The 12,400-nt window shown below is 44.9% G+C and overlaps 1 protein-coding gene across 1 annotated transcript in view; it reads right to left on the bottom strand.

The window, feature by feature from the left end:
* Positions 1-12,400, bottom strand: part of SSH1 (slingshot protein phosphatase 1) — a 55,377-nt gene that overhangs the window by 8,178 nt on the left and 34,799 nt on the right. The window contains exons 8-13 of the mRNA XM_067539483.1: positions 11,093-11,287; positions 10,729-10,822; positions 9,351-9,479; positions 5,561-5,607; positions 4,018-4,164; positions 1,933-2,133 (exon numbers count right to left, since the gene is read on the bottom strand). Coding sequence (XP_067395584.1) covers positions 1,933-2,133; positions 4,018-4,164; positions 5,561-5,607; positions 9,351-9,479; positions 10,729-10,822; positions 11,093-11,287 — 813 coding nt within the window. The remainder of the gene's footprint in view (positions 1-1,932; positions 2,134-4,017; positions 4,165-5,560; positions 5,608-9,350; positions 9,480-10,728; positions 10,823-11,092; positions 11,288-12,400) is intronic.

Raw genomic sequence — 12,400 nt, 5'->3', positions numbered from 1 at the left:
GAACAGATGGCTGATTCATTATGTAAGATTCCAGGGAAGAAGAACAGGGAACCAAAGTCCACAAGAATCAGGTAATGGTGACTTTAAATGGCATTGAGCCCTTTATCTGTAGTTAGCTGTGATGGCTGCTGCAGAAATGAATGTGATGCACACATAATGAAGAAACAGAGACAAAGTCCCCCAGAAATTATGCAGCAGGTGAAAGCATCCGGCTCAAGCTCACACAAAACCTGTATCAGGGTCACTCGAGCAAAACTTAATCAAGATGTTCAGCAACAGCCAACTAAGGGCCAAATCCTGTCGCCCTCACTCAGGCAAAGACTTCCCCAACGTCAGGACTTTGTCCTATGCACATCTACCCAGCATCAGGAACTCAGTTGGCTCCAGGCACCGTAGCCTACCCACCCAACGAGCTGGGCGGGGCCCAGTGACCCCTCACAAAGTGACTGTGCTTCCTGAACGGACAGAAGGGCCAACAGATCACCATTTAAGCCTTGTGGCAACAGCCCCACAGTGTCTGCTCAATGTGTTCCACGCCAGCAGCTGTGCCAGATCTGCATCCTGAACCGGCCCTACCTCCAAACCAGGCTTGCTCCTTCTCCAGCCCTCGGCCTTGCCTTCCTCAGGACTCCCATCTCTGGCTTGTCTCCTGACCACCACCCCAACTCTGCCCTTTGGTTCTGTTCTGGCTCCTAGCTCTGACCACGCCTCCAGCTCTGCCCTGATTCTGCTCCAACCACTAGGCCAGACACCTGTTCTGACCACTAGGTCACACCGCCTACACCCTGGTGTGTTACACCCAGAGGCTGCTTTAACCAAGTAGATTCAACTCCATTGACAAAACACAGTGGAGTGACCTTCCGGACGTGTGGTGTACAGCCGAGGGGCACCAATCCATTTCGCAACATAGCATGTGCTGAGCCCACATTTTCACACATGCTGACTGTGAACTGCCCTGAAACAGAGCTGCTGCTACACCTAGTGTGCAGAACCTCCTTCCCATACTCCTGCTACAACCTAAGCCATGCAGAGCACGTGGAAGGCCTTTCTTAGATACCACAATCCCTGCGATGACTTAAACAAATCCCATTACTGTAGTAACAAGGGGTCACGTTCGCACCCCAGAATGTTTGACACAGGAGCCAGACATGATTAGCCTTCAAACTTGCAGTATCTCAGCTCTGCATCGTAAAACAAAAGCAATGCTTTGCTAAGCAGTATCGGCTACTCAGAGACACAGATACACCCATCCATTAGCAGAGAACCTGTCCCATGTGGTCATGGTGCCAACTACACTACAAGCCCAGCACCCCAGAAAATGGAGAGCAAGTTTCCACTGAAAGTGGGCAGCAAGGACTGGTGTTTAAAACAAAGGAACTTAATTAACTTACACCTCTGCCACCAGGCATTTCAGTGATGAGCCGCTACATACTGAACAGAGCCAGCTAACTCGAGAATAAAAGCACTGCCAGTCCAGAGGTTTGGCCTTCGGCCAATGGTATCCTATATCTCTGGCTGTAAATGCCTAACTGAAGCCTAGATCCTGCATGTTGATCTACACATGTCTGTACAGAGCACTGTCAAAGTCATTTTCCATTTTTTTGTGAAAAAATTTTGTTTTGTGAAAATTTTCAAAAAAAATTTTTAATCAAAACAATTTTAAGCAAATTTTAACCAAAATTGTTTCAGAAACAGCTCCTGAAACGTTTACCAAACCCTGCATTCTCTGACCATTTTTCACAAAATTGTTTTCCCATTTTCCAACCCACCCTCTGATCATTTTTAACTTAGTTTTCCTTTGCCCAACATAAGCCCCACATGTGCATGCGAATAGCTGCAAATTGCTAGTCCTGCTTTGTGAGACACCCTAGTCTACAACAGGCTCTTTGTGTTTCCTTGCAAGTCACCTCTTCGTTCCACCCATCACCTTACCTTGCATCTAAAATCCCTTCATATTCCAACAGCTGTTTCATGAAGCCTGCATTTGGCCTTGCAACGCTGCGTTTTTGCTTCACGTAGTTATAGGCTTTTTCCAAGGACCAGCCAAATTCCTTCATTGCGTAAGCGATGACTGTAGATGCAGACCGGCTGACACCCATTTTGCAATGCACCAGACACTTAGAGTGATTTTTCCTAGAGAGGAGGGTGAAAAATAAGAGAAACTATATCTTAATTCCTTTTTTTTTAAATCCATAAATTTTACTTATCAGAGTTTTATATGGTGCATGGATGGTAATTTGTCCTCCTGATTGTGCTAACGTCACAGCCCAGGGGGAGTTAATTGGTTTAGGTTAAATGGTCCAAGAAAATAAACTCTCTCCAGGAAAGTTAGGATTTGGAGAAATATGATGCCCCATTATCACGCTCCTCTCACCCCAACCACACTGCAATTTCAGATACAACCCAAAGCTCCTTTTGTCCGCATGTTCTTGTCTTTGGACATGTAGACACAGCAGGCACGGCGGGTTCTCTACCAGACCCTCATGCACTGTTCACTGCACATTAGGGCTTCTCTATCACCTGTGCCCTGGCCGGTGGAGTGACTGGAGGAAAATCACAGAGCAAGAAATCTTGCAAATAAAGAGGCATCCACAGAGAGGTGTGGTGGAGTCTGAAGAGCGAGTAACAGGGTTGTGGGCACAGCAAGGCCTGGAAAAGAGGCCTTTCTGTCAGGCCCCCATCTTCAAAGCTGGAGGAACGGCAAATGAACGGTGGCTCAGACAAGGGAATAAGAGTCTCCTGCTACAGATTTGGGAACCTCAAAGCCCATTACCTGGCAGAACTGTGCCACCAACCCTTCAAGGATGGGACCTCCACAGCTTCAGTGAAGCCCCTTACGTTTTGATCCCATTATTAATCGTGGCAATGTGGCTGATGGACAAAGCCAAATTCAACCACAATCCCAATGATTTGGTCATAATTTAGGGGAGGATTTGGCCAACTAACGAGAAAGGCCAAACTAACAAGGTGTCCAGCTGCTCCGTGCAGACTTGAATGAAGGAAAGCCCAGCAAGTTACAAGCCACATGCGCCAAAGCAGGAGAAACTCACAGGCTGAAACCCCAGCAGAATTTGAGTGGCTCATGTCACTAGTTGGTGCCAGGAGGCATTGTTCTGCTTGTTCTATCTCAGACATAATTCAAGGATTTCCAAATTTTCTGCTTCACCAGAAGGAGCTTTATGTGCTCTTGCCATCTTTTAAGGTTTTAGGTGAAAATGCAGACAGAACATAGCATCGTGACTGGAAACAAACACACATCCCCTTTTTAAAAAAAGGGAAACAAGAAAGCTAGTTGAATAAGGCAATGAAAAGAAAATATCGGCATAGTTGCGGCTGGTTGTGAAGGGGTTAACAATTCACTGCTGAGAGGGAACAAACTGCGCATTCTGGGGCCTCAGTGAACAACCTTTACACAGGCCGTTGTTGCGGGAGCAGGGATCCCAGAAACCTCTTCACAGCCTCACAAAGAGCACAGCAATTACACAGCCAAGGGAGAGCTGCTTACCTGGCATGGTAGTAAAGACAGTGAATGTGTTATTGTGCCAAGCCTAGGGACAGTGGAGCTGGGAGCCCGAAGGAGCCCAGGGGAACAGGATGCTGAGATGAGTACAGAGTCAAAGCCAGAACAGACACACGGACACTTCTCAAGACTTCTCCTAAAGCAATGATAGCCAGCGGGGGCGGTTGCTTTCCTACTGAACACACTTCTCATTTCACCCTCCCAGAAGTGAGAAGCACAGCTCTGTGACTAACAGGCCATTCCAAGGGAAGCAGGCTTCAAAATTAGCTTTTGGATGTGGTTCCACATCCTGTGCTGAACTACTATTCAGCAGCATGGTGAGGCCTGATGCCCTCCTTACCATAGCTACAGTACTGGTGGGGAAGCGCCCTTGCCCCTACTGGAGGAACTCCTCAGTCTCACCCAAGGACATGCCCTGGCTCCACAGATTCCGATGACAGGTTCTTACCCTGACCTCGGACGCCTCCAGCACTGGCTCGCTCCCCCCATCCACTTACTTGGCTTTGTTTATGAAATGATACGCCTCGTTCCAGTGAGCCAGGAGGTCTGTCGTCTCCTCGTCGTACACCCGGATATTATGATACGCGAACAGACCAGGGAAAAAATTATCAATCTCCCTGGTGACATTTAAAATGTAGTAGACACTGCAGGATGCAAAGGGAAACAAAGGCCAAGAGTTTAACTATCACGGCCCTGGAAGGGAAACTGGAATTCATGTTATAAACCACACACAACCCAGTGCAGCACGGGACAATCAGCAGCATCAATCCTGTAAGTCGTCTGCTTCCGATTAAATCTCCTGGAGTTACACATGCAGAGGACTCGCTGAATTGAGCCCCCAAGTCATCTCTCCCCACAGGCTGGTAACTATCATTGTCTCCTTTAAAGACGGGGAACTCGGGCACAGAGGGACAAAGTGACTTGCTCAATAAGTTGCCCATTCTACATATGGGGAAGCGGACAGAGAGAGAGGTGCAGAAACCTGATCCATGTCTCACAATGATTCAACAGCAGTGCTAGGAATAGAACCCAGGAGTCCTCAATCTCAGACTTGTGCTTTCGCAACAAGACCATCCTTTCTTCCTTCTTTCCAACCAGAAACATGAAATGAAAGTTGCATCATTTTGCTCTACTTCTGCAGGCTATCACAGCAGAATTTTCATAATAAAATACGAGTATACCTGGAGAGAATGAATGCCCATATTCAGTTATTATTTCATATCATTCAGACAAATCAATAGCACATGATATTTAGTCAAGGATTTGTCCAGCCTTGACTTTTAAAAATGGCATTTCAAGGATCCCATCACTACAGGTCAAAGGATTAATGTGCTGGGTGTTTTACTTGTTCAAAAGTGTTCAGACATCTGGTCCCAAGGACTCCAATTTAAACATCTTTATTCCTGCTGTTGAGCAAGAACTTTTCAGAGCCTCATTATTGGGGCCAATATGTATCCTGGGCAAGCAGCAAGAATTTATACACAAAACTCCCACTGGCCTAAAAAGCTAAACGCAAATCAAGCCAAGAAGTGGCGTGGTGATGAGAGTTCATTGAGAGAGAATACTGCAGCCACCTGTCTGCGCTAGTGGAATGGAGAACAATTCACACAACTCTGCTCCTCTCTAGGCTCAGAGCTTTTTGTCTGTGCTTTACCCTAAATACCGTAATGCGTAATCTTCTGAAGTATTTAGGAATTCACACCTTTGATAACAATAAGATCGTCTAGTTAATACTTAGCTCCTATATAGGGTTTGTCTTCCCTAGATCTCAAGGCACTTTACAAATGAGGACAAATATTATCTCCATTTTACAGGTGGGAAAACTGAGATAGAAAGAGAGGAAGCCCTCTTGTCCAAGGTCACTACTAAGAATAGAACCAAGGTGTCCTGGTCCAGTGCTCTATCCACTAAAACATGGCCTGAAAGTATCATATTTCATTTCACAAGACACCTGAACACGCAACTGAAAAGAAGTGCTTTGACGATTCAAGAGCCTAACGTAATAGCCGACGTTATGTAGTGGAAAGATCCAGTACTCACCCCGAGCCTTGTAGTTCTTCCAGGTTGGAGGCATTCCACTCAGACCCCTAAGACACAAGTCACACAAACACACAATAAGCCTTGGTTCTACTGGGCACAGTACATTCACTGCTCAAACACCATGCTCTATGCAATCTTGGCAATATTTTCTCAAGAGCACTAAACTGAAACATAGGCAATGGTTTCTGAAAGCAGTACAACAGGGCGCGGGGTTCTAGGGCCCGGCATAACGATGCAGAGGTATTCTGCTGACTCAGCCTGGCAACCAGGCCAGACAGGTCCTATTAGCTCCAACCCAAGAGTCTAAAAGGTTGAGTGTCTCTCTGAGGCAAGAGGGAATTAAGGGGAGGAATAGAGGGGTCAGTCTGCAGGGAGAAACCCTAGGAAAAAAGTCAAAGACAGGAGGAAGCTCAGGTTGAGGTTTGTTATTTATATTACAGAGCACATACAGGCCCCAAACAAAATGGAAGCACCATTGTAGTAAACACTGTACATACGCACAGGACAAGTCCCTGCCCTGAACAGCTTACAATCATAAAATCATACAAATGAGGCCTGGAAGGGACCTCAAGAGATCATCCAGTCCATCTCCCTGCACTGAGGCAGGACCAAGTAAACCTAGATCATCCCTGACAAGTGTTTGTTGTTAACCTAAGGCTCTTGACCTGATTTATGATATAAGGAAGCTTTTAGACTAATATTAGCATGTGCTTTTAATAGGAAAGAGTAAAAATCGACATGTGGAGGAACACACAGAATAGTTAGCAATATGCATCTTGTGACAAACAAAGGTATCTGCAAAGAAGCAAAAACAAGTTAAAATTGTAGCTATGGGGGGACTTGTTCCATGGAGCTAACTGCTCTGACTTACTGAAAGTATTGGGAAAGGGGCTGATGCAAATGACTCAGGCCAGCCTCGGAAGGTTCATTATGGATAGCTGGCATATCAAACGTTTCCCAGAAGACGACATATGGGAAAGGGCTGGAATAGCACCAGATCTGGCCTTGGACCTAGGTGGGTGTAAGAGAGGAGAGGTGTATAAACCAGATGTGTGCCCAACCCTTGGTGGGCGCATGGGGACAAAAGGCTGGAGTAAACTGGACCGACACCACCCACTTATAGTGTACTCCACTGACTACCTTCTTCTGTCTGTGGGTCTTCTTCTGCCTGTCCATGGGTCCCAGGAGTTTGCGCACATGGTAACACTACGGATTTTCGTATTATATATATCTGTTTCTTGTTCAATAACAATAATGCTTTGGCTTATCTGAATGATAAATAAAGCTTTTACGTTCATATTCCTGTGATTCATCAATCCCATCTGTTAAATAATTTACATAGCCACTAAGGGAAAGAACCTATCATCTGAAACTAGTGCACTTTAGCTAATTTCAGGCTGCACTGTCCAACCTGATCTTAACGGCCGCCAATGGCAGATATTCCACAACCTCCCTTGGAAGTCTGTTCCAGAGCTTAACTACCCTTATAGGTAGAAAGTTTTTACCTAATATCTAACCTAAATCTCCCTGGCTGCAGATTAAACCCATTACTACTTGCCCTACCTTCAGTGGCCATGGAGAACAATTGATCATTGTCCTCTTTATAACAGCCCTTAATATATCTGCTCTCAGGTTCCCCCTCAGTCTTCTTTTCTCAAGATTAACCATGTCCAGTTTTTTTAACCTCTCCTCATTGGTCAGAGTTTCTAAACCTCTGATCATTTTTGTTGCTCTACTCTGGACACGCTCCAATTTGTCCCATCTTTCTTCAAGTGTGATGCCTAGAATTGGACGCAGGACTCTAGCTGAGGCCTTGCCAGTGCTGAGTAGAGCGGGACAATTGCCTCTCACGTCTTACGTATGATACTCCTGTTAACATATCCCAGAAGAACATTAGCCTTTTTTGCAAGTGCGTCACATTGTTGGCCTAAACAGTCATGACAGACAGAGGGTGAGAGACAGAAAATATTATCATCCCCGTGCTACAGATCCCTAAAACTGAGGCACAAGGAGATTAAGTAATTCATCCAAGCTCACAGAGTGAAGCTTTCACAGATCCAGGCAAAGGACCCAGATCTCCTGAGTCCCAAAGCTACGCCTTAGCCACAAGACTATCCTTTCTCTGAACTGAGGAAGCCTGAGCCCTATTACTTGAAGAAAACCCCAAAGAGACGGTACCTTTGGACAATGTGTGTGCAGTTTGTTAGGAGAAGAATGGGAACGTTATCAGATTACAAAGTAATATTCAGCAGGATTTTAATCAGGAAAGTTCACAAAAAACGATCCTGGGAAGGTGCCGGAAAGGTAAAGAAAATGGGATATGGGACACTGAGGATGCATCTACAGGTCAGTTCAGATCTAGTCTGATTTGGTAGTGAGAACACTGGATCTGTTCAGTCGCTTGCACGAAGTGAGTTAGATAGTCTCAGGGTGGTTCCCAGCACATCACAAAGCCCACCACAAAAGAGCATTCCCTGTTTTCAATAACAAATATAAATTGCACAGGCTACTTCAGTGGGTGAGAGGGCCCCTCAAAGCTATGGGAGAAGTTATTGCAGAGGTACATGTATAAAACATTGTATGGAGAACTAAGAGAGTTTTAAAATACGATTCACCCTAGCATATCCACATTTCCTCTGAGTCTATCACGGAAAAGATGACACTGCTGCAAATTACAAAACTGCACCCATCTCAATTAAATCTTTGTTCCAACTTCCAGTTTTGCTTGGAGTACCATCTAGTGGCAAGAGATTACAAGAGATTCATTCTCATTCTCAGCCAGTTCATAGGCTGAAAGAGCAAATCACTTTTCAAACTTTTATTTATATAAAACCAGCCATGTGGTGGGCACTTTGACTCTCTTAGTGTATTACCATAATCTTTGATTTAGCAAGGCAAAAATACAGAGGCACATACCTGGTACACTTAAACAGTGCCTGATCTAGGTCCTTACCCCCATCTTAAAGAAAAACAACTGTTCCTAGAAATTTTATATAAATCCATAAAGGGCTACCTTTCCTGTGCCCAGTAAACTGGACAAATAGGAGCACCAACATCAGGCCGCTGAGATACCACTTTGTTAAATCTACTTAGCTTCCAAAGAAGGGTGACAGGTTATTGTGTACAAGTGGAAAGCAGCCCACAGCAGCAGGAATAAATGGTAAAAAGGGAAAGACAAAGCACTTCCTCAGTGCTGCTCTCAGGATGTGGGGTAAGGCTGTTTTTCCACGTACTGTATCAACCCCTGGCAACCTTCTTTATTTTCTTTCCATTCGAATAAGAAGGTCCCATACTCAGGCTCCAGTCCCTGCCAATTATTTAAAATTAGGAAAGCAAAATTCCTTTCAGCCAAGTCCTACTCCTGCCTAGAAGCAGGTCCTAATCAAACCCTGTCAGCCCCATACGTCGGTCTCAGCTCCTTTACTGCCCTTCAAAGGCCAGGTGAAACAAATGGCCCCCTGCTGCACGCCACTACGTACTGGGTTCTCCACCATGTCACGCCCATGATGCGCTCTCCTCCTCAGCAGAGCTGGCCAAGAGAAGACCACTGATGCAGCATATTCATCCACAGGGAGAGAAACGGTCAGGAAGACCCCTGTCCACCAGCACAGCCCTGCGTGTCCAGAATGGGGTGTGGGAAGAGAAAATAAAGGATGCCTACAGAGCCTCCTTGCATAAAGGGCTCAACATCAGCCTATGTCACCTGCTGGTTTTCCTCCACACTGCAGCTTGCCTTGAGCCCAGTAGCTGCTCGTGTTTGACTGGCACAGCTTATGGTTCCATGGCTTACCAGATACAGATGATCAAAAATCAGAGAAGGTTTGTCCATCTGCCCCAGGATAAGCAGCATTTCATTGTCTATAAATTCCTTGAATTCTTTCAAGTTGCAATTCATCTGCTTCTCCAGCTCATTTCGTATCTGTGGGGCAAAACAATGACAAAGTATGCCACCGAGGAAATGATAGCACACCACCTAGATGGGGGTATTCAGAATGACTGTACACTTTTCAAAGGAGAGTGTCAATAAATTATACATCCATGCATTAAAGAGCAAGAGACACAACAGTCCACAAAGAAATACATTAACGCTTTCAGAGACAAATAATCTCAGGAAAAGGTCACGCTCCAGCATGTGAGGCCCCAAATTCAGGCTTTGTGAATAAAGCTTCATGCAAAACCCAAGGTGAATACAAAAACTGTTATGGTGTTTTTCACTATGATGCATTCCCCTGAAGTGCTGAACTCATAAGCACTGTGCTAGCACCGAAGAAACAAAAGCGAAACTCACTAGAAACAAGAAGTGGAAAATGGCAGCATCATTGGCGAAAAAGGAATTAGATTTTAGAATTTTAAGGTGGCAGGCAGGAAACATTTTTAAAGTGTATATATTTTCCTCTTGACCACCTCCCTTTAAAAGCCAAACTTACCAGAGCTTTCTATGTTAGAACACTTCTACGTGAATAGCTCTGCTAAAATAGAAGAATCTGAGCATTTTCGAGGCAGCCTAAGAAGAAATGCTGGCAACCAATTTGTATATCTTTTACCACTGCACAGAGCTCCAGGCATGTCGACATTCAGACCAGGTCTACACTCACAGGCGTACAGCAGCACAGCTATACCAATACAGCTGTGTCGCTGTAAGATCACTCATGTAGTCGCATTATAGGGTAGAGCTCTCCCGTCGACATACGAAAATCAGCTCGATGAATGGCGTTAGCACTGTGCACACCAGTGTTTATGCCAGCAAAACTTGTGTCGCTCGGGCGGGTGTTTCTTTTACACCCCTGAGCGACACAAGGTTTGCGGACATAAGTGCTGGTGCAGTCATGGCCTCAGGGTACGCTGTGTGTCAATTAGCAGGTTTCATTACACTTTGGGCTCCTACAGGATCTCCCATCTGAGTGTTTCAATTACTTCTGGTAAAGGACTTTAAAAGCCCACTGTGAGGTTGATGATATCCTCATTTTACAGATGGGAAAACTGAAGGGCAAAGGACAGAAGATTTATCTAAAGGCATGGAGCGAATCTTGTAAGCACAGATGGAAATATACATCCTAAGAATCCTGACTCTCAGTGCTCTCTGACCCTTATGCAATGCTACCTCCCATACTCTGGACAACAACAGGAATTTAGTGGTCAGAGTTCAGCAAATAGTAGGTTTTGCTTACTTCCTTGGAGGTCACGTTTTCCAGGTCTTTGCTCATCATGATACTTCGGAGTTTGGCTTTGATGAGCCGCTCTGTCCTTTCCCCCTCAGTTGGCCTGAAAAGGAAAATTAAAGGAAATAACCAGACAAACATTTCACTGGGGCAGAAGGCCTCAGCAATGCTCCCTTTGTATGATGATACTCTTACAATTATGGAGAAGAGATGGCAAGGATTCAAATTAATTAACCTGACACTGATGATAGAGGAAGACTTTACAAAATTATGCATGAACTGAAAGGAGATCAAACCATTGGAGAAGTGAAAGGGAAAATGTGGGATTTCTGATGTGAACAAAGACAGTTTCAAAATAAAAATCAGAACTGACTTGTCAACAAACAACGCTGGAGAATCAGGGCGAGTCGACTCCAGGTCCTGCATCGTGTTCCATTCATTGATGCAACTCTGGTCCGAACTGATGCAGCTTTCATAGTACGTGGCCCAGACCAAGGCCATTCCACCTGGGAAGTAGTTGTACCTCCGCGCAACCTCACAGGCTTTATGGAGGATCTGCAGGGCAGACCTGCAAGTTTCCAAAGCAAAGGGGAGAATCTGAGCACCGTGGGGAGTAAGAGCACACAGAATCCAGGGCCCTAGAGATTTTCAGTGGAGACTTATTTTCAACTTATTGTTCCTCGACAGCACAGGGTTTGCTGTTTCTGAGTTCAGACAGAGGTGTCACAAACACTACACAGTATGGTTTGGATGCCCTCTCGAGATCTGGTAACCAGTCAACACAGAAGGAAATTCACCCCATGCGAGAGACCAGCACGAGGCCTATGCACCACTTCTGTCCTGCTGAGACTTAATCATTAACTAACTTCAAAACCCAGACAAGACAAGAAAAGAGAACATGGACACTTCAAACCACTTCTACCAAGGAGTCAAAAGGCATATTTAGCAGCATTCATAGTCCCTGGCACACAACAAGAATGAAGCCCAGATTGGGTCATTTGTTTTTGCAAATTATAGCATTCAACTTCAAAAAAAAATCCTTCAGTTCTGAAGATGTTATTACACTGAACACATTAACCACATCTGAAGCTGCTAACCAGAAGGGCAGAGTTTTAAAATGGCAATAACAAGGGTTTTGTTTGTTTGTGTACCAAATAATCCTTAAAATTACATCTTTTTCCATATCCACGTTGTTTCCCTACTAAATGTTACAAAAGCTCAGATTTCATAAGCTCCAGCGAAGCCAGCATAATGTATGTGCTAAGATCCATGCAATTTGTTATGTATGGGGACAAGTCCCTTAAAAATCACCACCATTAAAGGCAATCTGTGGTCATAGGAGTCATGGATTTCATGATTTTCAAATATCACTGTTTTGGGATTTCTGAACGGAGTGGGTGTGATTATAAAAGCTCAGCCAACGTAATCAAAAGCAGCAAAGTGAACCCCTGGGCTGCACGGAAAGTTATCAGACAGCAGGAACTCCAGGGCAACACTGCAGCAACAAATAGCACCAGAAATTCCATGAGATTGGCAAGAGATCCTGAGATGTCCTCTTCAGCTAGTTACAAAAATACATGGAGAGCCACTAAGGGGTTTGGAGTCTGTTCAATTCCATGTTCAAATCAATTCTTATATTTAATCATCTTATTCATGTAATTTCCCTCAGTGCTCATGCTAG

This window comes from Emydura macquarii, unplaced genomic scaffold (genome assembly GCF_026122565.2).
Source record: "Emydura macquarii macquarii isolate MOO-44397 ecotype Brisbane River unplaced genomic scaffold, CSIRO-AGI_Emac_v2 contig_554, whole genome shotgun sequence".
Taxonomy (NCBI): Eukaryota; Metazoa; Chordata; order Testudines; family Chelidae; genus Emydura; species Emydura macquarii.
Note: the sequence above shows the minus strand (reverse complement) of the source record. Positions and strands in the feature narration are given on the sequence as shown.